Below are 24,311 nucleotides of genomic sequence, written 5' to 3' on the forward strand. Positions count from 1 at the left end.
AATCAGTGGAAAGTGAAAAAGGAAATTTTTAAACCATGCCATGGATTTGGATGAGAGTCTGTATATTCTCGACCCAACAGGACCTGGCTACAGTAGCACATAAGCCAGATGACAATTCTCACACCCACATTCACAATTTCTAACTCTCTTTTCTCCGTTTCGCTCCTCAATGATCGTAAGGTGCCTTCTCTTCTGGCATCAAACATCTCTCTCCCTCTCTCTCTCTCCTTGCCCATCCACCAGTCAACCAAACCGAGCCCAAACCCTCTCACAGATACCGAGAGGAGAACAAGCTTTCAGACAATACCTCAAAGCCATCCGCGCCGGTCTACGTCCTCAAAGATTCTGCGCATTCGGTTGGAGATTGTATCCAAGTTGAAAGCAACAAAACTCATCTATTCCAGCAATCCCAGGGATCAAGACTGGGACCATAATCGTTAGTTAGTACCCCAACAATCACCCGCCCAGATCTCTGACCAAAAACAAAAGGAGAATAGCCACGCCGGAAAAAAGCACACGACGAATAACGTCCAAACCGTCAAACAAGGAACGCCAGAACCAGAGAGAAAAGCCCCAGATTCGTAGAGAATTTCCGCCCACGAAGTTTGGGAAAGGGAGGAGAAGGGTGTTCTTTATTCATACTAGTGTAAGGAAACATGTGCCAGCGTTGCGGAAAATTGAACGTTATCGAGAGCTTAGCTAGGGCCCATCGAGTTCGCGGCGAAGGAAACGGCATCGAGATGTTTATAGCAACCAGGCTACTGTGCGAAAGGATGTTGGGCTTGTCGGCTTAAAAGGGAGGGGAAAGGAGGGCCGACAACACATTAGCTGTTGGAGAAGACATTGAATAGAGTCATGTCTTCAGCAGCCAACGAGTAGCGGAAGCGAGTATGAAGAGTTTTCATGTTCGTGGTATTGATCGACAGTGCTGACTGATAGGTCTGCATCCGGGTGGATACCCACTAGCGAGAGGGAGATGTCGTTCATGTCTCTAGATTTCGCACCGGCGTCTCTGACAAATGAAATGGATAACTGTCAGGCTCTAGAGTTAATAATGACAGCGTTTGCAACTAGCGGGAGGGGGGGCATGCTCAATGTACTCCGTAGGCTTGCCAGTATATTACTACTGACAACAGCACTGCTCATATCCTGGGCCTGAGACGGACAGCAAAGAATGGCAAAATTGGCAGGATAAGTATGATTTGTGCTGCTTTGTTGTTAGAACGTGATAGCACTGTTCAGAATTCTCCAGGAAAAGCCATGCCAAATTGTGTAAAACTGTGTATGCATTCACCTGTCAAAGTGTGCCTGGTACAATTTCCCAAACACCGCTCACCTTAAAAAGTGACCAACTGCCTGAGCTTTTAACGTGTGCGTGATCGTCCACATCAAATATTTGACTCATTCCCCAGCACCTTTTGAACAACCTTAGACACCAATATCGGAGTTGCTGCCCAAGGGATGTCGGTGAATCTGACCTCAGTCAACAGTTTCAGGAGTATCTATAACAGAAATCCAAGCCGGAACAGACAACTATGAAAGAAGAAAATGGCGTGAGGGAGTGGATGTAAGACGATACCATCGCGACTGGCCGCATCGACTTACACCTTCAAAGGTGGATGTGGATAAACGTCATGAAGCGCATATGATCAAGAGGGAATAGAACAGAAACATTTGTGAAGCTTGTTGCATGCTGATTGAGGAGTCTCTACAACAGGGAGCCGATTAATGCGCGTCGAGAATCCATAACCAGCCTCAACTCCATTCGAAAGTCCGAAGACGAAGCACGAAATTGTTTAATGACAACGCCATTCGGGACATATGTGTATGAGGATTGATCTTGTGTGCTCTTTGCCTCCCACCCCCGAAACGCAAGATCAGCCTTGGTCTGATGTGTGATGAAGCTAAGAAAACAAGTTGATGCCAGCAAGTGTGCCTGCTCTGATCTTGACCATACCGCCCGCATACCCAAATCAAGAGAGCACCTAAGCATAAGCAAGCTGCTGAGGTGTTGGCCTCGAAGAAGACCACAGATTCGGTAGGAGCCATACCAGGAAACCGAATATCTGGTTTGTGATTGAATGCTGGCCATTGCAAGGACGAAAGATGATTGCATTTGCAAGATTACAAGATCAAGCACTTCTTGTCCTTCTTCCTCTTGGTGAGCAGAGCAGCACGTGTAGCAGTCTCGAAGACCTCGCGAACCCCCGTGTTTCTCTTCGCTGAGCATTCGAGGTATTTGTACGCCCCAATCTTCTTACAAACTTCCTCGCCCTGTGCATGGAGGTGTCAGCCCCGCGGACATAGAGCTTGCTGGGCATTCTAGCAGATCCAGAAGGGTTTAAAGGGTATAAGACATGGATCAACGCACCTGAGCCTGCGTAACCGGTCGCTGAGAGGTCTTGTGCAATTCTTCCAGCGTCTTGGGATCGTCACGAAGATCGGATTTGCAACCAACAAGGATGATAGGGAGACCTGGGCAGAAGTGCAGAACCTCAGAGATCCACTTTTGGTGCATCTTCGTCAGTATTTGCCTTTCTGCAAGGTTCTCGGGGCCCCTCCTACCTTCTCCTGGACGTTATCAAGGGAATCTGGGGAGTCGACTGCAAAGCAGATAAGGATGACATGAGAGTCCGGATACGAAAGAGGACGGAGGCGATCGTAGTCTTCTTGACCCGCCGTATCCCATAGGGCTAGTTCGACATGTTTGCCATCGACTTCGACGTCGGCAACATAGTTCTCGAAGACAGTGGGAACGTACACCTGCAGACCCCAGATAAGCTACAGAAGTACGTTACGAAATCACAAAGACCGAAGAGAGTTGTTTCATCTTTGCAGCCCCGAGGTATTCATGCCGAGCCTTTCAGCAGATGCTTGTGGGAGAAGGAAAGTCCATACCTCAGGAAAGGTACCCTTTGAGAAGACACTGTGAGAACATAACTGTGAGCCATTTGCACGCTTGTGATAGCATTATAATGCTTGATCAAGTTGAAAGAGGGATACTCACATCAACAGACACGTTTTTCCACAGGCACCATCTCCAACTATGACAAGTTTGCGACGAATTTCAGCCATGGTGACTGAGACCTTAATGTGTCAGCGATCAATAGCTGATGAGCTCGGGGATAGATTCGAGGACGAAGAAGCGATGACAATAGGTTTTGAAGCTGTTGTGGTTGACGTGCGAGGTGTGTTGGTGAGAGAAAGGTGATGCGAGATGGAGATGTTGAGGGCAGAATCAGCAAGACTCACTTTAGTGTCGTGGCTCCAAGTAGCGTGGCTGGAATCAGGCACTCAGAGAACGTTGATGAGGTCGATGCTAACAACACCAATTTCAAACAGTGTATGATCAATGATGATGGTCGTGTGAACAAGGCAAAGAGGATTGGAGAGGTGTGGTGGATGCGTCTACTTCACTGCACAAAGGAATGGCAGAGCCAAGGTAAGATAGCTGCTGATTGACACTGCAGGCTACCACGTACTAATGAAGTTGGAGTGGAGTCTGGTTAAGTTTAAGGGGGGGGGTTTTGTATGCGAAAAGAAAGAAGACCAAGCAACCAAGCCTGCGCCAGGTATGCCTCGGGGTCCCATGCAGAGGTGTGGCTGATCACTGTAGTAATGATTGTGGCTCATGCTGACCTTCACAGCAACCACTGCCTCCCACCGATTATTACTGCTTACGATTTTCCCCAGCCGACTGATGTCTGTTTGTTTGGACTGGGGCCTCCTCTGTGCTACAACAGCAGTTTACTGTACAGTTGACCCGGACAAATGATTGGTCTACACCATGAATGATGGATGGACCCCTACTCGAGTACAGAGACAGGACACCAGGTTCGGACATGCAAACAGGACGATCATGTCATATCACATGATCGCAGCCTGGGTGTTCCAAAGCAAGCAAATCACCACTTCGTCAATCGTCTCGCGAGGCTCGGACCAAGAGGTGTTCGATGTCAAAACATGGGTACAACGTGATCTCCCCAGGACTTGGGTAACCCCGCTAGAACCCTTGCCATTCTTGAGATGCCATGATTAAAATGGATAGCAGTTCACTGGAAGAAGGAGAGGGCCAAGGGGCTCAACCTAGAGATTTGAATGCACAGACACCTCAGCAATGACGGTGGAATCATTCATAGTCGGTGGTTGTGCTCATTGATCGTGCTCATTGCCTGCAGTTATCAAGTCCAAACGGGCCAGACCATCCAGTATCCATGTTCGCAATACATGAGTACGTACTTCATCATGCACTAGCCTAAAACGTCATGGAAGGACTCCTCCGTCCAAAATTTGGCCGTAAAGAATCGTGCCACGAAGGGCAGAGATGGGTGCTGTTTCCCCAGTAGGCAATTAGTCGGCAGTCCTTCTATCCACCCATCCCATGTCCAAGAGACAAAGGTGGCATTTTTGACCTTGACGTACTAGTGGCTGGGAGGGTGAAGAAAACCATTCCGTTGGAACATTCACAAACAATCGAAAATGCACTCAGGTCATGGATGTTAGTGTTGTGTCTACCAGTTCAATCACTTGCCAATTATTCTGATGCGTCTCGGTCGAGTCCTGTACATGGTGTACCGTGCCTTTGTATTGCTTTGATAGATGAGATCATGGCGACTTCTGCTTGCGCCTAGGACTGGATTCCTTGGTCTCGGGTAATAGGATGGAGGTCAAAGTATTATGTATATACACTACATCCTTACATGGCCAAACCCATGATAATCTTCAAGACACTAAGCCATTGGTCCTTTCACTGGCATTGACCAGATTTGCTGCTTGCGTGGCCTTGATCAGGTCCATGGTCTCCTGTGTCACTGCTGTCTCCCCGGGTGCCTTCTGCTTAAGCTTCTGCTCCAAGTACTCCTGCCGTGGTAATAACATTCTCCTTTGCTTCTCCCAATGCTCTTCGGCATCTTTTTTCATCTTTTGCTGAACGTACTCCTGCCTTTGATCTCTTCTCAGCCTGCCATACTTGCTCCGTAATTCGTCTATGAGAGACATAGGCATCGGTATGTTATTGAGGGAGGGAAAGAAAGACACGTCGTCGACATCTATCCGCAGTGTGTCTCCCGCTTCAGCTTTCATCTTCGTCACCTCAGCCTTTGGCCATGGTATCGGGATATTGAGCCCAGCAATGTATCGAGTGTGCTTTGGCGTGTTTGAGCCATACGCTGGTACAGAAAATGGTCCGCCGCTTTTTAGATGTTTTACCACCGTATCTCTAATCTGGCCAGTCGTGTTGTCCCGTAATGGCACCACTAATCTCACATCCTTAAAAGGAATCTGGGCGGGCAAAGCTTGATATGGGGCCTTGCTATTGTGCTGCTCACGCATGAACGGGGGTACTTTGACATCGACCTGGTTTTAAACTAGCTTAGCATCATGAGCAGCTTCAGTTGCATGTAGAACGGCGCAATGTAAAGGAACTCACCACATTGATATCGTCCAGGATGACGGATTGCCGTTCCTCATTAACAATGGCAACCTTGCCGATCTTGCCCTTCTCCCTACCACTCACAACCACTACTCGATCATTCACAACGATATTCGTGTATCTTTCTCGTTCTCCCTTCATGACAGTCGGTGTTTGTATGGAGAGCATGCCCAACATCCCGTAGCCACCACCATCCTTTCCTGCCAAGCGGTTTGGAGCGAGAGGACCCAGAATCCAATCTTCTCGTCGATGTGCGCGTTCGGCTTTGACAAGCGAACGCGCTGCTCGAGCAGCGTCGAATTTCCCCTGCCTGACCTCGTGTGCTTCTTTGTTAAGGGCCTCTTTACTCTGCCGGCGTTGTCGTTTTAGAGCTTGATTGCGCGCAAGGATGTTGCGAAGCAGTACTCGCTGCATTTTCAGCAAGATAGCTCAGTTATTGCCGAAGGTTTGGCTTTCATGAGCACTAATGACGTGCTATTGCGGGCATCGACCGCTCTCAAATACTTAGTTATATTCTCGAAGTCAGCAAACCGGGTCAGCTTTTTGCCCAGCGACTCAGCCAAGCTTCAGCCAATCAAGTGCTTAAGAATTTAACTACTCCGTATAAGCATTCAAAATGACAGTCCTTCGATTATTCGTCTTTCCTACTCTGTACCCAGTTTATCTCTACCACAGAGGGTTATGTTCAGGTCTTATACAAGATGGCATGTTGTCAGTTCCCATGTCGGTATCAGAAGATCTAGAATATTTATGTCTACCGGGGAAGTCCGTGACTGTAGTCGCGCTTCCAGGACCTTTTCATGCCCCTATCATCAATTCCGCCCCTTGGTGGGAGAAAGCCATGATGAACCCCTACGCATTCTTTATTGTGGATCAGATAGTTTCAGCTGTGCCATCCTCCAAGCTTTGCATGAAGAATATCGTCGTCCGTCGAGCAACATAGCGTCAATCGATGTAGTATGTCGAGAAGGTAAACCATATGGTAGAGGCCTGAGATCAACCCGGCATCGTATGTCCGTCATCGCACCCACGGTGTCTTGATACTAAAGTTGTGAAGCGCAGATCAAGCAGGTCGCGAGCAGCCTAGGTCTGCCTCTTCACCAAATCAGGACTTTCACCGGTTGGGAGGTGCGTACATAATGGATGGCAAGCCAGCGCTCCATTGACACCGATAGCCACCTGAATACCCCAATACGGCTCCTTCAAAGATCAATTTGGTCGTCGCCGTCTCATTTGGGCTTCTTATCCCTCCAAGGATCTTGAATGGAGCCAGATTTTCTGGGATAAACTTGCATCCATCCATGTTGCCTGAGTACGCTGCTCTTGTTACCCGGCCAAGGATGGCTCTGACATTGGTTATAGGTACAAAGGGCCAGCACCTCTCCATTGGACCATTCTGAACGGCGAGAAGAAGACAGGCATGAGTCTTCAGACTTTACATCCTATATCCTTTGACGAGGGCATCATCTTGGACCAGACCCCATGGCCAGGAATTGACGTCCCAGAAGATTGTGACTATTCAGTACTTTTGGAGATCATGCAGTTATTAGGAGCAGACATGCTTCTGAACGCTATTAAAAATCGCTTGTACCTGCCGCCCTACATCGACGCTGGGTGGGCTAAGAATGCCGCTGATGGCAAGAAGGCATACAAACATGCTCCAAAGATCGAGACCGCTCATAAGCTCTTATGCTTCGAAACGATGGATTCTTTACGCATGGCAAGAATGTCACGGGCATTCGAATCAACTTGGGCATTTGCTGCTGTTCCCACCCGGACGTCCGAGCTCAAAAGATTGCGTATCATCTTTCCAAAACCGTTCAAGATTCTGTCGCCACCTTCAGTATATATGGATGGTATGACTGACATTTCAGGCATTCCGCCAGGTTTGCCCTACTGGCCTGATAGCGCCACCAACGAGGAAAAGGGCCGTACAGAGCAACCTTTGCTCGTCAATACAATTGATGGCAAGGCCATGTTGATAAGTTCCATCCAGGTCGAGGGTAGCGTGGAAATGCCGGCATATAAAGCAGCTCAGAAGCATGGATTAATGCCCCAGCCACGCCATGTGAAGACGAAAGGTGTCATCACGTTTCATGAGTGCCTGACAGCACAGCCTTAAGCAGGCTCTAAGGGCAAAATTACTCACTGTATACTAAACCGAGAACACTGAAGAATGCTGAGCATTCCAGGGTTGTGTTTCGCGAAAATGTCTATGTCGACCTTTGATGCTGGAAGCTTGTCCATTAAATCGACATCCAGAGTCCATTGTGTCGAGAGTGGTCCTCAGGCTTATCGTTTTACAATGTCCCGCCTGCTAATTCTGGTGCCAGGCTTAGAGGCTATCGAGAAGACCCAAGGCAGTCAAAGAGGGTGAGACTGAAGAAGCGAGGCCGCGAACGAAGGCGGCAGGGACGAGACGGCAAGTGGAGACTGCTGAGGGAGCATGAAGCAGTTGTAACTCCAAGATGAAGCATGGAAAGCGATGAAGAAACCTTGCCGTCATTTTTCCCGTTTCGTTCTTGTTCTAAAGGGAACGTTGGTAGACACGGGCCATAGGACCAGCTACTTCGGAAGGGGAGTAGAGTTCGTTTAGTGTAGCTGCACTTGCGAACGGATCTCACGCTCGAGGTGGTGCAGAGTGTCTAGCAAGAGAAGCAGTGCTGTTCGATTACAGCACACATGTGACCACAAGCATAGCGAACCGGTTCCCGACACCTGTACTGTCTAGGTATGTTGCACAATGGAACTGAACGGAGTGAGATCATAGGGGAAAATTTGTTACAGCTTGAGGTATGGCTTCTGACCTGAATACTGGGAGAAGCACGTTGGTAGCAAGGCATCTTCCCTCCTTGTTTTGACGGGAGATCATAGTATTGCCCAGTTCAGCTTCCCAGAATCCTTCTTGTGTTGTTAGTAGTAAGTGGTTTCATGAAAGTAAATCCCCAAGCTCCTACCTAACCTTTATAGGCGCGTCATTTGAAACGCATTGATGGAAGAGCTTGAACATTCAGGAAGGTCGTGGCTTTCAGCTTCTGGGTTCTGGTCACCCATACGGTTCATTTGATTCCAGTTCCTGTCCTGCACATTCCATATTAGCATTTCCTGTCGCTCGTAACTGCCTTTCTTACTCGCAACCACGAGGATGTAGCGCCTTAGCAGTGCTTCTAAGGGACATGGAAACATTGTTGCAACTGCTCCTGGTATCTAGGTCCACGTTAGGAGTTCAGTCTTTCAGCACTAACAATCTTGATTTTTGCATTGTCAGGCGCATATGATTCTGCTCTTCGCGGTGTGGTCTCGAGATGGCAAAACACTCTCGGGGTAAGAGTCGTGGATCGTTGTCCATCTTTTCGCTTGATGCTATCCGCTCACGGGGCTGGGCAGGATCTAGACAAGGTGTGCTTTTCGCAAATCATTCGATTGCTTTCTAACACGTATCGGTAGCCTGTCGGTTGCTAGAGGATGACGATCAGCCGAAGAACCTGCAAATCAAGCCAGACCAAATGCATAGCGCAGCTCAGATGGCAGATCCTCTTCTTCGACCATTGTCTCCCACTCCGGCTTCGAGCATTCTTCAAATATCGAATCTAGGTCCTGTTACTCTTGCCGAACCGGAGGATATCGCCGGACCATGCCGACAAGTCATCTCAGATGCACAAAAGCGAAGCTTCTCAGAGCTGAACGAGAAGGAGGTCGAAACCCCTCCTAAGCATCGACCATTGTCATGGCTACCTCCAGGTGAGACTTCTGGTAGACCTTCACACCTGCCCACCAACAACACCGCTTCGACCGTGGACAGAAGCATGATCTCTGCCCCTGTTCTTACAAGCACGACCAATGCAAAAGTTGCCTTGACTGAAGGAGTGCATTGTGGCAAAATAACAACGTCTGGCCTTGCAACCTCTTCTTGGCATCCAAAATCAGGCTGGGTCGCTACCGAGGATGCTGAAGACCATGCTAAAGACCAGGCTACTAAGTTGCAAGAACAGAAGACTAGGGACGGTCAAATATTGCTCCCCTCTCAGCATTCGAACGGATTCCACAAGATGTCCAAACGATCGTCTAAGCGTTCAGCAAGCATAAATAATGCTCTGTCTAAAGTGAAGGAGGCGTTGACGAGCCGTTTGCGACAAGCTAGTGATCCTCAAACTTATCGCTCAGTTTTCAGTAGAGATAAGTTTGTGCGTCTTGGGGATGATTGTCAGCCACAGTCTCCTGTCAACGATAAGCCTGGCCGCAGTGGAACAGAAGTGCAGAATTTGGGTGCAGACCACAGCAGGGCGCTCAGTGACCGCGGGCAAGTCAAAAGAAAGCCTATGCAATGCCAAGGGCATGATATCCAGGATCCTCCGAAGGAGGGAAAACGTCCGTTCTTGATTGAAGTGGATGATAGTGCTAAGAATGGTTGCTATTGCGCAGATCAAGAACAACACGCAGTGGATTTTCACTTTGAAGATCTGGAGACCTCTTTCGCTAAAGCTGTCGAAAAGCTTGACTTCCGCATCAGGGGAGACAAGGTATCACTTACTTCATTATCATCCATTTTTCAGTCAGGAAAAAACATCTCTGCGCCAAACAAAACGAGAATTGTACAGCCTACACAGGGTTTAGCTCGTGTGCCCTGTCTTCAACTCCCAGCAAACGCAGGTCACCCTCCACAAACGTTGTCACAAGATTCGACTTCCAACAAGCTTGCAACAGACCAGCCAAGTATGGGGCAATGCGCGAGCTGCGCACTTTCGTGCAGTTTCGGTCATGCCAAAGCACCAGCAGAGGTCTATTCCACTCCCTATCAGATGGATCCAGTCCCTAGTCAAGAGCTCGACAATTCAGATCGCGCTGCACGTGCAGAACGGATCTTTTCTCGCGGTCACTTGAATCCTCTAGCCAGCCATCCAGATTTGACAAAATTCGCAGAGCAACCAAGTCCGACAATGACTGACCCAGACGTCCCTCCCACTCCGACACCGACTAAGCCAAAGATTCCTTCGTATACAGAAACAGCAGGCGTCCAGCTTACACATACAAAGCCTGATCTCAACGACTTGGAAGGTGCTCCTATCTACTCTCCATCCATCGGAAGTCTTGGTCAATACGATCGAAACACGCCTTCATCCGCGTCGGCCAGTGCGAACTTTTCATCCCACAAGCTTGGTGCTGCGAGCAGTCGAAGACCCCTCCTCGAAACTCCTACTAGGCCACCAAGACGTGGTACAGACAGGCGCCACATGGCTTCGAAGAATGACCACCATCGATCAAGAACATTTCCAAATCAGGCATCCCCAAATCAAGCATGGCACGGACCTAACAAGAACGATGAAAATCGTGGGTCTCGCCCAGGCATCATGCAAGCACGAAACGTCAGTGATGGAGGTGAAGAGAAATCGGAAAGAACTCTCGAAACCAGAAACCAAAACCTGATGAGCGAGACCCATTGTGTTGGTGACAAGATTCGGAGCGGCCTTGGCGCCAACACAAGTGCTAGCAGAGCGATCATCGAGAGCAGCGACAGGAATGGGACCGGTTGGATTTGAGAAGTGATGAGATTGTGTTGAGAGACATGAGCCTGGGCAGGCCAGCTGGGGAGGGATGAGGAGTTTAGCGAACAGCATCTTGGATGGGGGGCAGGTTGACAGGGCTTCAGGCGGGTCTCTACTCTCGAAAACTCGGCTTATGAATGTGGTAGTGGAACTGCGATCGATCCGTCACACGTCTGAGCTCTATGCGCAAAGTCATCGAGCTGGCAGAGCATCAATGCTGAAATTGATGACATGAACATGGTTACTTCTCACAGACTGTAAATAGCCGTCTTTGATACAAATCAGAAAAGCCTGGTGGGGCGCTCAATCAGCTGCTCCTGCTCTTGCATATGCCGGCTCCTGCTACATCTGACCTGTGAAGCATGTACACACGTTGATGGGAATTGGTATGGTCAACTATCCTTGATCCCAAATCTGCCGCAGACCTTTGCGTTACCGACTGGGCAAATATTAGTATAGATCAATGCTGTTTCTTTCCACACGTCAACGAGGGTTGGACTTTCAGCAGGAGCTACTACCAGTAGCACTATAGAAGTTCAATAGGTTACGGACAAATGGGTCTGGACTTATTGTCATTACGAGCTCTGTTAAGCAGGATTGGCCAGATATCAGAAGAGGAATGAAATGAAACGGCGAAACGGCGAAACGGCGAGTGGAGTCAAGTGACATGCTTGGTATACTACGGGGGGGCATAAGTATTGTTAGGCTGGTGCTAGTAGCGGCTACTTAAAAATGAACGTTCAATCTAATCTGGGATTAACTGTCTTGTAGTACAAAAGACGTTTTCTAGTGAAAATACTAGCGCTGAACAAATAGTACTTCATGTCCCCGTAGTAATGCCAGGATGCAATTAGTTAAGGCATAATAATAATCATTGTACATGGATAGTGGTTGGAATTAGGATTGATGGGCTTTTAATGGGCTCTTATGCTGTAATTTAGCTAACTGCTTGCAATCTCCTTAAGCCTAGCTGGTTGCCAAGCGTTCAGTCCTCTGGTCCAAAAATGCATGCTAAGAAGTAGGCCCCCCCCAAAGCCTACTACGTTAGAAAGTGCCATAGTAGTTAGTGAGAACGGCCGGAGCCTCTTTCAAGGCGCGGTCGGTAATCTGCAAGTCCCCCCTTGTTCCATCGTCCCTCTGCACGAAACAATCAAACTCTGTACCTTTATGCCCCATGACTTGTGCCACAATAACATCTCTGTTGCTCCTGCTGACGGCACCCGAGCCTTGACCTTCTTCATATCAAGATCCTCGCCCTGTCATCTCCTGCTGTCATCTCCTCGACCTGGGGTTTGTTTCTACCCGGAACAACAGAACCCCTTCAGTGGTCGAAAACTGGCCCCTTTCCTGCCCGCCCCGGGACCAAGACTGGAGTTAGCCGTCACTTCAAAAGTCAACCTGATCTCTTCCAGCCTCACCGCCCAATCCCGCTTCCGCATACGCGCTTCACAGCCTCAAGCTGTAGCATCTGCTACACTCAATACCCACATGCTGAAAAGCGCATGATCCATAACTCTTCTTTCAAAGACCGATTCCCTCGCGGGGAGGATACTTGTCCCCCCTCGACCAGCTGTTTGCCTGTTGCAACTTGTCCAAAAAGTCTCATCCAGCTGCCGTGAGTCAATCCAAACCCTGTCCTTGGAATGACGCTGTTGAATATGAACAGCCATGCTCGAATGCACATCTAGGCTTGATTGTGCTTCTTCGCTGCAATCATCAATGCTAACACTGGACAAGTAGTTTATTACATCTTCGTTTGGGTTACCTTGGACCTACCACAACCGCTCACGTTCCCCTTGCTACAAAAATACAACATATACTCCCCCACTTACCGCATCGATCCACGTGTTATGGCGTCTTCTTCATCAAATGTTGTTGGTGTACACTACCGCGTGGGAAAGAAAATCGGAGAGGGGTCATTCGGTGTCTTATTTGAGGGCACCAATCTGCTGAACAATCAGCAAGTCGCGATTAAATTCGTATGTTTTTGAGCTTGTGCTCTAAATAAACGTGTGATGTTGACTGTATACAGGAACCTAGAAAAAGTGATGCACCACAGCTACGGGACGAGTACCGGACATACAAGATTCTTGTAGGGTGCCGTAAGTTGCTCTGTTCCCAACATTTACCCCATTCTAATCATGTCCAGCCGGCGTTCCCAACGTCTACTATTTTGGTCAAGAGGGTCTTCACAATATCCTCGTTATCGACCTGCTAGGACCTAGTCTCGAAGATCTGTTTGACCACTGCAATAGGAGGTTCTCCATCAAAACAGTAGTGATGGTTGCAAAACAAATGGTGCGAAGGATCATTTCACTAACCTCCATTTTACTAACGTCTGTTAGCTCTCACGCGTCCAAACCATTCACGAAAAAAACCTCATCTACCGCGACATCAAGCCAGATAACTTCTTGATCGGTCGGCCGAACACCAAAGCAGCCAATGTCATTCATGTCATCGACTTTGGAATGGCAAAACAATACAGAGACCCAAAGACCAAACAGCATATTCCGTACAGAGAGCGCAAATCGCTCTCGGGAACGGCAAGATACATGAGCATAAACACACATCTGGGAAGGGAGCAGTCACGAAGGGATGATTTGGAAGCTTTGGGACATGTCTTCATGTATTTCTTGCGTGGGGGCCTACCTTGGCAAGGCCTGAAAGCTGCTACCAACAAGCAAAAGTACGAAAAAATTGGAGAAAAGAAGCAGACTACGGCAATTAAGGATCTATGTGATGGCTTTCCAGGTATGTCGAGATTGAGGACGAAGCTCCTGATGGTACACTAACTCTTCGGCAGAGGAATTTAATCACTATCTCAGCTACGTCCGCAATCTTGGTTTTGAGGATACGCCAGACTACGACCACCTCCGAGATCTCTTTACTCAAGCTGCTCGGAACGCACACGAACTCGAAGATGGAGAGTATGACTGGATGAAACTGAACGGAGGCCGAGGTTGGGAATCAAAGAGCTCCGGCGCAGGCAACCATCACCACGCAGTCAACGCGGCTCCTGAGGCCTCGAACCGGGCATTAGTTGGTGCTCCGGGAGTTCGCGGTGTTGATGGCAGACCTTCAAAGTCCGATGTACGTGGTGCAATTTCGGCTGATCGTTTAAACGCCGCGCAGCCCCCGCCCCCAGGCTCACCGGCGAAGCCCGGACAAGCAGCCCTGGGGAAGACATCACGCGATCGAGGAAACGTATCCGGCGCGGGGGCGAATCTGCCGAAGAGGAGTAGTGGACTTGCTGTACAGATAAATGCTACTACGCCATCAACGAGCATGCAGGCACAGATGCAGACCAGTAATCTAGATTTGGCCTCACCATCGAGGCCGAGTCCGGCGGCCGGAGCTCTGCAAAACAGTCAAGGACGTGCGGTGAATGGACAGCAGCAAGAAGCGCAACCGACCTTCTTTCAGAAATTTATGAAGACTCTATGTTGTGGTGCGTCGAGATGAGTCTTGTAAGCCAGTCATGACTGGTCTGGCTTTCGGCTTCAGCTGCGTGCGAAACATAAGGCGAAGACCATACCTGCAAAGCGTTGCTGGTCTCGCATATCACTCTACGAGAACCAAGATCCAAAAAGCTCATTTCTAACCATTCTTGGTCACGGTTAATCTCTGTCACAATGAATCCAACCTCTCTTCCTCGAGAAGGGTGTGTAACATCAACAATCGTTAGCGCTGTGTGGCCACGAAACGACACTTCTTTTTGGTGGTCCACTCTCTACATTTCAAGCACGCAAACGACACCCACGGTCCGCTTGGCCCTTGGGCCTCGATCTCGGCCTTCACCAGCAGAAGGCATTCTCCCGCATCCTCATCTCCTGGCTTTGCAGCACTCCAACTTCGCCAACAATTCATTAACTGGAGGCACGATGAGATCACGACCGCTTGCTCGCTCTTCCATACCTTTTTGTTCTTGTGCTCTACTTCTTTCCGTATCTTCTTCAGGTTCCGTCCCGGTCAGGAAAAAAAGGCGCTACTTAGTTACAGGCATCCTCGTCTTCACTGCTGCATATCTGTTGGGATTTTTCAACTTGGGCGTGCCTCGTCGTGTATTATTGTATGCATAGTACGAAAATAAGAGAAGGCTCGACAAGACGCGAGAGAAGGGGAGGACAGACAAAGGGGTCAGCGAATAAGGTGGTCAGGACCAGTTAGTTATCTAGTTCTTGAGCAGGCTCACTGGATATAAAGCTGGAGCACTGGCCCGCGTAGCAGTACAGATCGCTAAAATTCTTCTCTTTTGCCTCAGACGATGCTCTTAATGTGACTTCTCCAGACGGTGATTGCATTTTTTTGCAAAAGTTTTTAACTGGTAACTGAAGGTTGCGGTGTTCTTTCTATCTTTCTTTTCTTCTTCATCTTTTAACTTCCTTGTTGAAAAGACTCTGCTGGGGAAGGAGACAACAAGTTACAAGATGATGATGATGGCATGGTGGATGGATTCCATGGTCATGGCCATACTATAACACGGAAGTAGAAAGAAAGGGAGACAAGAGGGGAGTGATGATGAATGGTGTACAACTATTTAAATTTTGTTTCTAAATGATCCATGAGGAGTAGTGTTGTTATGAGCTATCCCTTTCCCTTTTGTTCGCCTTTGTCGCCTATAAGATGCGGTGTTTGAACTCCATTGCTATGCATGCCGATAGCCCCAGAATTTTGCTGAGTGGAGGGACGGGTGATGTACAACAAAGCTTCTTCAACAGAGAACGAAATGTCAGCGGCTTTTGATATCTCCGGACGGTTGGTGCATCACCAACTCAAAAAACTCCATCGCCATGCCAATGCCACGTCAGGCCTGGTGCTCTACCAGCCAGGCCCGCATGAATTTTGGAGATGAAATAAACAAGAGGCAGTACCGAGGGAAGGGTAAGAACGAGCATTTGGTTTTATCCCCAAGCGGCAAAAACTGGCCGTTTAACCTCCACCAGTATCCAGTGGCGGCGACTCCGTCAAAACCTCCAACCCATCGTCCTTCCTCACAACCGTGGCAATACCTCCCGTCCTCAACTGTCCCCTAATAATCTGATCTGCAAGTTTATTTCCAATCTCCCTAGCGATTAACCGATTCAACGGTCTAGCCCCATACCTTGGGTCATATCCCTTTTCACAAAGCCATTCCTTGACGTCGTCAGAGACGTGAATAGTCATGCGGCGATCATCAAGTCGGGACTGCAGTTCCCGCAGACGGATATCGACGATATCGCGAAGGGCAGAACGTGAGAGTTTATTGAAGATGATGAACTCGTCGATGCGATTAAGGAATTCGGGCGGGTAGGAGGACTGCACGATTTCCATAACAGCTTTCTTCATTTCGGGGGTCACGGATTCGGAGTCCTGCGTCTTAATGGCTGATGACTTGGATTGTGTGAGGAAGGGGTCCGAGTTGGAGCCGACAAGGATCTCTGCGCCTAAATTGGATGTCAATACGATGAGGGTGTTGCGGAAATCGACCTTGTGTCCTTGGGCGTCAGTGAGGAAGCCTTCGTCCAGGACTTGGAGGAGGAGGGCGGAGATGTCGCGATGCGCCTTTTCGAATTCGTCGAAGAGGAGAACAGCATAGGGTTTTCGGCGAACGGCTTCGGTTAGTTGACCTGCATCTTCGTAGCCAATGTAGCCTGCTGTTGCGCCGATGAGGCGAGAGATGGTGTACTTCTCCTGGAATTCACTCATGTCAAAGCGGATCACAGCAGTCTCAGTTGAGAAGAGGAAATTGGCCATCTTCTTGCACAGCTCTGTTTTACCTACTCCCGTTGGACCAAGGAACATGAACGAGCCGAGAGGTCTGTTCTCGCCATTCAAGCCCGCTCGTTGCATTCGCACAGCGTTGGCGACGGCATGCAAGGCTTCGTCTTGGCCCCGAATAGACTGTTGCAGGATCTCTTCCATATGGACAAGCTTCTCGACTTCGCCTGCCATGAGTTTGTTGACAGGAATGCCGGTCGTGCGACTGACCACATTTGCGATATCGTCAGCGGTTACAGAGTCATGGATGAAGGATTCACCAGACTTCCCATCGGCGCTCGCAGCACCATCTTGGGGTATTTGAGCTTCCAGCTTTGGAATTGTGGCATATTGCAGTTCACCAGCTTTGCCAAAGTTCCCTTCTCGCCGAGCCTGATCAAGTTCATGCCGCGCTTTCTCGAGCTCTTCCTTTGTACGCTTGATGACCTCTATTTCGGCACGCTCCTTATCCCAGATCTCTGTCAAGCGTGCGACTTCCTTCTGCTTATCAGCTAGCAATTCTTCAAGCTTGGTCCGCCGCTCTTTGCTGGCAACATCCGTTTCTTTGCGCAAAGATTCAAGCTCGATTTGAATTGTCATGATTTCTCGGTCGAGCTTTTGAATGGCGTCCGGCTTTGATTCTTGCTGCAAGCGTAGGGCGGAGGCAGCCTCGTCGACAAGATCAATGGCTTTATCAGGGAGAAAGCGGTCAGTGATGTAGCGGTTGCTGTAGGTCGCAGCGGCAACGAGAGCACCGTCCGTAATACGAACCCCATGATGGACTTCATAACGGTCCTTGATACCTCGAAGGATGGAGATTGTATCTTGCACAGATGGCTCGCCGACTTGTATTGGCTGAAATCGTCGGGCTAGCGCAACGTCCTTTTCTATCTGGCGGTATTCATTCAAAGTCGTCGCACCACAGCATTGCAGCTCCCCTCTTGACAAAGCAGGCTTCAGAAGATTGCTGGCATCGATTGATCCTTCAGCTTTGCCCAGACCAAGTAGTGTATGAAGCTCATCGACAAACAAGATGACGCCACCATGGGCATCTTCAACTTCTTTCAGCACAGATTTAAGACGTTCTTCGAAATCTCCGCGATACTTCGCCCCGGCTATCAACTGCCCTAGATCCAACGCCACAACTCTTTTGTTCTTGATACTCTCTGGTACGTCGCCTCGAACGATTCGTTGTGCAAGACCTTCCAAGATAGCTGTCTTTCCTGTGCCAGCGGCACCAATGAGCACCGGATTGTTCTTTGTCCTTCTGGACAGAATTTGTATCGTTCGATGGATCTCGCCATCTCGACCAATGACGGGGTCCAACTTGCCAGCCTTGGCCCGCGCGGTCAAGTCGACACCATACTGTTCAAGAGCAGGCTTTTCAGGTTCTCCTCCAAGATTCATGCGATGCGTTCCGCCTGGAGGGTGTGGTCTACCATTCGCATAGTGACGAGCAGCATGGTGTGTGATTGCCGGAGCCTTTGGTTGCGTGACCGCTACATTTCGGAGGGAGAGCGAAAGTGGACAAGGAATGACTCTATGTCGAACTGATACTCCGGATGAGAAGGCTCGCCGAGCGAGCACGGGCACTTTGACTACCATTGTAGTAGTTTGAAGCACTCTTCTGGCGAAGCTAGCTTCGCGAACACTGTTGTTACCGGTAGTGAAGGTGGAAGAAGTCCATCTCTGGACGGCAGGCCACTTTAGATGGCAATTTCTGTGGCAGATGAGATCGTTCTGGAATCATCGGTGCTCTCATATGATATACTGGTCCGTGCACTCCGCACCTACTATGTATTGCTAGTATTGCTAAGCTTTCCTTCACTAAGCTCAAAGGGGAATTTCGAAAATCGAGAAGTTTGGCAGCTTCTACGTACAGCACAACGGAATACAAATTTCCTCCACATCTTCGAATTATTGAATCTTGGAAGCCAACAGCAGCCCTCGGTCCCAGAACCTACATCAGTCAGTATGGGCTTCACAGATTTCGTCTCCGACGCAGGTCTCACCCGTATGTTGCAACTACTGCTGCCCACAATACCTCCCACTGACCTGGTAAATAGTCCTGGATAATTGGGTCAAGACTCGAAGCTACATTATAGGGTAGGCTGCAAACGCTGACTTCTTTTCATTCCGCTGCTTTCTGATGAGAACAATTTGGTCCGTGTTGATGAGGTGGATTAAGACCCCACCGAATGACTACTTCCAATTGCAATACATTGCATCCCTGAAGCTTGAAAGATCTGCATTCCAGTCTTATTCAGCTGCAAATCAAAAAGCTGACCAGTCCTAGTTACGGCCCTTCTCAAGCAGATGTCTCGAGCTTTAAAGCTGTTCCCTCGGTTCCCAAGGTTGAGAAATACCCCAATGCCTATCGCTGGTACAACCACATAAAATCCTATGAGCCCGAGTTTTCGACTCTTCCTGGCGATCCATCAAAGAGCTACACCACTTATGGTCCTGAGGCTGTCACGGTCACCAGCAATCCCAAGGACGCCCCGGATAATGAAGAAGAGGAGGAGGAGGAGGATTTGTTCGGAAGCGAAGAAGAAGAAGAGGATGCAGAGGCCGTTGCAGAGCGAGAGAAGAGATTAGCAGACTACAAGAAGAAGAAAGAAGGCAAGGCAAAGCCGGCCGCCAAGTCTATCGTGACGTTGGATGTGAAGCCATGGGGTGAGTTTTCCCATTCCCACTGAAAAAACCCACAGCTCACAGTTGCCAGATGACGAAACGAACATGGACGAACTCACTGCGAACGTAAAGGCCATCGAGATGAATGGACTCGTCTGGGGCGGCCATAAACTCGTGGCTGTCGGTTTCGGTATCAAAAAACTGCAGATCAATCTTGTTGTCGAGGATGAAAAAGTATCTCTCGACGACCTACAGGAAAAGATCGCCGAGGACGAGGAACATGTTCAGTCTACGGATGTCGTCGCTATGCAGAAGCTGTAGACGAGTGTGATCGGTCACGGCACATATTGACGACAACGATGACATACGTTGATTAACAATAACCCACAATCATGAGAGATTCAGGCAGTCATCATAGGCTGTTGAATTTGTGCTTGCACCGAATCTGTTAGACCAGAGCAATTTCTAAGCTACAGGCTGTTCAAGGTGTCATGCAGGTCCCTATTTGAGCTTCTAACACATCTCGTAATTGCATCGGCCCCGTTATCTGACCAGATGGGATGACATATGCTTCTTAGACTATTGCTACGTATGAGGGTAAACAAACAGTGTTGAGTATCCCTTCCTGTGTCGTCTCTTCATCTGCCATAGCATTAACACGAGACACCTGAAGTGGCCTCCTTACCCGTATATAATGCGGAAAGATGTCGAACGAACAACCAGGAATTCAGATCAATCATATAGTTTTCGTCACCGGAAGGACTTGGAAATCGGACAAGCAGTTTTTTATATTAATTTCTGATTTGTTTGGCTAATCTGGACTATTTTCTTCGACTGTGCTATGCTATGCATTGCTCTGCTATATTATTATCTAGAATGCCTTTTATGGCCGAAAAGACAAATTTCCCCGCTGTTCAACCAGGTGCGCCCTGAATGCATATTATCGCCGGCGCTATTTTTCCATCCTCTCCAACATTATCCGGTGAAAAAGTGTAATGATCTCCAAAAAAGGTCGACCTTCAAATATCTGTCCACAAAAGCTCTTACAAGAAAAGGGTGGATGGCACCGGCGGCACCAGTGGCGGAAGCAGGGCCGGTTTCTTCAGAAGTCGAGCTCCCGCTCGTGCCAGAGCCCGAAGTGCCGGTGGTGCGGCTGGCGGTCTGAGTCCTGGTGTTGGTGGCGGTGGCGGTGGCAGTGGAAGTGCTGGTGCTCAGATTACCAGCAGCCGAAGTGCCCTCAACAGCGCTGGAGCTGACCACGGGCAACAGGGTGGTGTTCAAGCCTACCGGAATGCCTGGGGCATTGGACACGTATGTGGCAGCGGGTGACATGGAGGTGATGACGGATGGCTGACTGGTAACGGGAAGGGGTTGCGAGGTTTCTGGGCTGGGTTGCCCGGTGACGACGCCGAGGGAGTTGGTTTGTGTCACGTATGGGTTGGAATAGGAGGAGCTGGAAGCGACTGGGGTGGTGACGGGAGCCTGTGGCTGGCCGTCCGTGATCTGGGTGATGGCTGACACGGTGGATGGGTCCTCTTGAGCGTAGGAGCTGGCGGCGAGGAGGGAGGCGATGACTACCAGGCTGCTTGAGGTGTACATTTTTGGTGGTTGTGTGGGTTTTGGTGAGGATATTTGTAGTGGTATGAGTGGATGGCTGAGTTTAAAGATTGGTAGACTTCGAGCGAGTGTTGATGGTTTGTGATGAAGCGAGAGTTGTTGCTTGTCTACTATTGAATCAAGGAAGACTTTTGTGAAGAATCTGTGTCTGAAGCTGATGAAGGAGAGAAAAAGGACTCAGATTGTCAGCGAGTGTGTTTATGTATGGTGAAAGGGGGTTGGACAGGCGATTAAAGTGGCTGAGTGGGTGCTGGACAAAAGTAGAATGGCAGGGAAGAGTTGTTTAGTGGCTTGCAGCTAGCTACAGATTAGTGCCGCTTTGCCCCTGAGCTTCGCTGGGTACCCTGGCTTGGCTGGAGCCCCTAAGCCTAGATGAGGTTTAGGCTTTCCCTACTACGCGTCCTTTTCTCCAACCGAAATCCAATAGGCTGGAATGCGATTTCTGTATGCTGCATGCTCTGCAGAATTATGCATATTCTCAGCGCCAGCCATGAGATGGTGGGTAAACCGCTGAGCAAAAGGTGGATGAAAAGACTCCGGGAAATGAATATCACTACCAATATATCCAATTTGCAAATTCGTCCTCAGTTGGGCAAGTACGGGCTCCTCAAGCCTGTACCTCGTACCACGTAAGCGTAAGCGAGATGTCAAAATTCAGGCGAGACCAACACATACTACGAAGCATTGACCACCGTAAAAACAGTAGCGATGGTGTTAGTCTGCAAGGCTCTTCGGCCTGATCTGCACAGTGGATCTACCCTCCGGCCGCCCAGCCAGTCCAACCAGCCATCCGAGGACCTGACAAGAGCTTGTTTCAGGATGGAGGTCCACCCAGCCTCCCTTGCAATAATAGATTGTTAATTTACTGGTCCCAGTGTTCAGACTACTCAAACCTCGAGAAAGAACTGGAGTTGGTTCTGACGGAGTCCGTACTACGTAGTACTTGAGTAATGAAGGAGGCGAACACTACCCAAGTGAGACACGTTGATCTCGACGCGGCAGGATGGCAACTATCACCACTGCACCAAGAGGTTGATTTCATGCAATCCCTAGCAGTGGGATGGTGGGCAATGTTGAACTAGTCTGCGTGTCTTACTTCGTACGCTTACAAGGCTAGTCAGTCCGATGAAGTAGAGACAAGTTTGGATCGAATATGTCATGTCGACAAAATTTGTAGATATGATCAATGCTATGATGATAATTAAATGCAAACAAAGTTCCAATCGCTTGCCTATGCTGCTCCCAACGCAACGCTTGCTAATGCATCAGAGGCGGACGATCGAGCCAGGGGCTTCTATTTATGTATGTCGTCGTAAGACTTTATAGCCTGCGGAGTCCTACGCGAGGCTGTGCTCTGGCCTTAATCGAACCCAGGTTGGAGACTTTTCGCAGCGTAGGTCGAATAGTTGCTGTATCTGAGATCGGGCCTCGATTTGGGATCTTCGTCATTTCGGAGGCATTCTTGGTGTCTATGGCCTCGAGGTTTTCTTTTTCGTCGTCCGCACCAGAAGGAACATTATTCACACGAGGGTCAGGTGCGCAAAGTTCATCAACTGCTCCCTCTCTCCTTCTACTAGAGATATTCGCGACGGCCAATGTCACTGCTAGCCTGGGCGACTTCTTAGGAGGACCGAAAGAAGAAGCAGCGCAACTCTGGCTGTCCTGATTCACCGCAATGTTCTTCTCCGACTCTGTCATACCTTCCTCCAGATCCGTTGGGGTTGGGAGCTCAGAGAGAGGACGCTTTCCCAGGACGTTCTTGCGCGGACTTCGAGGACTCTCTATGACTGGAGAAGGGATTTGAGATGGATCATTCTCTTTGCATGGATCATGATCTTCCTCGTCCTCTGACAACTCGTAACTCTCGCTATCCACTGGTTGGCGGATTGGAGATAACGCATAAGGCTGCGGGTGAGTAGATGGAACCCTTTGTAAAAGCGAAGACACTGGATGCGATTTCAACTTCAAGGCTGCCGGGGTGGCTTCCTTTTCTGCATGATCACTTAACCGATCTTTCTCTTCTCCTCGCCTTCTTGCAGCATCAACTGCGTGACGCAGATGGGCAGGTATGCGCGCATGTATGGAAGTCATGAGCCTTGCCTGCTCCGCAAAAGCTCCGTAGTCATCTTGCAGCAGTGATCCCGCGGCTGAATTGAGGGCAGAGTCAGGGTTCGGATGAATGAGGAGACACGAAATTGTCTGCGCATCCAGTCAGTTAAAGGCCCAAGATGGTGGCATAAGATGAAAACATACAAGCAGAATGTCTCTTAACGTCAGCTTCGGGTCCCAGTCCCTCTTCAACGTTTCTAGACAAACAGCGCCTGTGGATTCCTCCACATTCGGATGCCACAGACGTGTCTTGAATGTAGCTCTTGGGGGGTCCTTTGGATAATCATTTGGCATTCGTAGCTGGAGCTGCCATAGTCCTTGGGCATACGGGGTGTCTTGCGCTCCAGTCAAGAGGACTGTAAGTTGTGTCAGGTCGTCCGGAAGAATTGAGGTCTCTTGATTCGGAGGGAAGAGGTAGCGTGGTGGGAGGCCAGACCGCCGTAATGAGGCGTGGTCGGATGCAAGACGGCGAAGAGAGGATGACTACGGCGCCGTGTTAGCATTGATCCAGCAGCTGCCTACCCACATAACTCTGGTAGCATCAGAGGTGGCACAGCTTGCTCAACTTACCATCCTCACTCAGTCTATTATTAGTATTATGTTTTGGAGTTAAGGTAGGGTTTGAATGAATATAATGTCAGTCGTAGGATGCAGATGGTCAATGGAGATGAATGAGCGTTCAATGCTTCATATAACATCTTTTGTTGTTGTTGATGTGGACGTGTTTGCAGCTTTTCGCGAGAACCACTATCGTCAATCACGCCAAGACAGGTTAGCCTGAGCTTGGCTAGCTGTTGTACCAATAATTTGGGTCATGTAGTACTACTAGTACTACTAGTACTTCGGCATTGAAATGCTTGCTTACTAGGTGATCTAGGTGTACCCCCACATGGCCACACAAGTCTACAATCTTGCATATCCAGGTTCCATTTCACAACAACTTGACATTAACGCTCACTATTGACTTTCTTTACTCGCAAAAGTTGATAGGCAAAAGTTGATAGAAGTCGTATCTGTGCAGTTGAGGAGCTGCAAGGGCAAGTTGGTTGGCGAAGCAGGCACCACAAAACCCAGCAACGATTGTAACTAAGTTGTGCCTTGAACCAAATTCTCAATGCCTGGGTACATATGTCTCACATTTTAGATCCAGAGTCCCTCAGACATATCCGTAGATAGTACTCCGTACAGTGTACAAAACCGAATGTTTATGTGAAGGTTGCGAGAATACCAGCATCATTCGG

General features: G+C 49.1%; 9 protein-coding genes across 9 annotated transcripts; 4 read left to right on the forward strand and 5 right to left on the reverse strand.

Moving 5' to 3' along the window:
• Positions 1-2,124: 2,124 nt before the first annotated feature.
• EPUS_01470 (GTP-binding protein rhoA) lies at positions 2,125-3,075 on the reverse strand (the record flags this gene model as incomplete). The annotated part of the gene is made up of 5 exons (XM_007788412.1): positions 2,125-2,274; positions 2,372-2,506; positions 2,566-2,763; positions 2,899-2,926; positions 3,008-3,075. The coding sequence occupies 5 exons, from the start codon at positions 3,073-3,075 to the stop codon at positions 2,125-2,127; spliced, it is 579 nt and encodes a 192-aa protein (XP_007786602.1).
• A 1,647-nt stretch (positions 3,076-4,722) lies between these two features.
• On the reverse strand, positions 4,723-5,845 carry EPUS_01471 (uncharacterized protein; the record flags this gene model as incomplete). The annotated part of the gene is made up of 2 exons (XM_007788413.1): positions 4,723-5,355; positions 5,429-5,845. The coding sequence occupies 2 exons, from the start codon at positions 5,843-5,845 to the stop codon at positions 4,723-4,725; spliced, it is 1,050 nt and encodes a 349-aa protein (XP_007786603.1).
• An 887-nt stretch (positions 5,846-6,732) lies between these two features.
• Positions 6,733-7,553, forward strand: EPUS_01472 (uncharacterized protein; the record flags this gene model as incomplete). The annotated part of the gene is made up of 2 exons (XM_007788414.1): positions 6,733-6,743; positions 6,794-7,553. The coding sequence occupies 2 exons, from the start codon at positions 6,733-6,735 to the stop codon at positions 7,551-7,553; spliced, it is 771 nt and encodes a 256-aa protein (XP_007786604.1).
• A 1,183-nt stretch (positions 7,554-8,736) lies between these two features.
• Positions 8,737-10,968, forward strand: EPUS_01473 (uncharacterized protein; the record flags this gene model as incomplete). Its single annotated transcript, XM_007788415.1, has 2 exons — positions 8,737-8,830; positions 8,879-10,968. 2 exons carry the CDS (start codon positions 8,737-8,739, stop codon positions 10,966-10,968), a joined length of 2,184 nt encoding a protein of 727 aa, XP_007786605.1.
• A 1,856-nt stretch (positions 10,969-12,824) lies between these two features.
• Positions 12,825-14,436, forward strand: EPUS_01474 (Casein kinase I; the record flags this gene model as incomplete). Its single annotated transcript, XM_007788416.1, has 5 exons — positions 12,825-12,953; positions 13,007-13,076; positions 13,124-13,272; positions 13,320-13,725; positions 13,778-14,436. 5 exons carry the CDS (start codon positions 12,825-12,827, stop codon positions 14,434-14,436), a joined length of 1,413 nt encoding a protein of 470 aa, XP_007786606.1.
• Positions 14,437-15,903: 1,467 nt separating this feature from the next.
• On the reverse strand, positions 15,904-18,315 carry EPUS_01475 (Heat shock protein 78; the record flags this gene model as incomplete). Its single annotated transcript, XM_007788417.1, has 1 exon — positions 15,904-18,315. The coding sequence occupies one exon, from the start codon at positions 18,313-18,315 to the stop codon at positions 15,904-15,906; it is 2,412 nt and encodes an 803-aa protein (XP_007786607.1).
• A 369-nt stretch (positions 18,316-18,684) lies between these two features.
• Positions 18,685-19,665, forward strand: EPUS_01476 (uncharacterized protein; the record flags this gene model as incomplete). The annotated part of the gene is made up of 4 exons (XM_007788418.1): positions 18,685-18,724; positions 18,777-18,816; positions 19,007-19,386; positions 19,436-19,665. 4 exons carry the CDS (start codon positions 18,685-18,687, stop codon positions 19,663-19,665), a joined length of 690 nt encoding a protein of 229 aa, XP_007786608.1.
• Positions 19,666-20,319: 654 nt separating this feature from the next.
• Positions 20,320-20,943, reverse strand: EPUS_01477 (uncharacterized protein; the record flags this gene model as incomplete). The annotated part of the gene is made up of 1 exon (XM_007788419.1): positions 20,320-20,943. The coding sequence occupies one exon, from the start codon at positions 20,941-20,943 to the stop codon at positions 20,320-20,322; it is 624 nt and encodes a 207-aa protein (XP_007786609.1).
• A 1,338-nt stretch (positions 20,944-22,281) lies between these two features.
• Positions 22,282-23,598, reverse strand: EPUS_01478 (uncharacterized protein; the record flags this gene model as incomplete). Its single annotated transcript, XM_007788420.1, has 3 exons — positions 22,282-23,160; positions 23,215-23,553; positions 23,593-23,598. 3 exons carry the CDS (start codon positions 23,596-23,598, stop codon positions 22,282-22,284), a joined length of 1,224 nt encoding a protein of 407 aa, XP_007786610.1.
• Between the last annotated feature and the right edge of the window lie 713 nt (positions 23,599-24,311).

The sequence above is a fragment of the Endocarpon pusillum genome, assembly GCF_000464535.1.
Source record: "Endocarpon pusillum Z07020 unplaced genomic scaffold C716229, whole genome shotgun sequence".
Classification (NCBI taxonomy): domain Eukaryota; kingdom Fungi; phylum Ascomycota; class Eurotiomycetes; order Verrucariales; family Verrucariaceae; genus Endocarpon; species Endocarpon pusillum.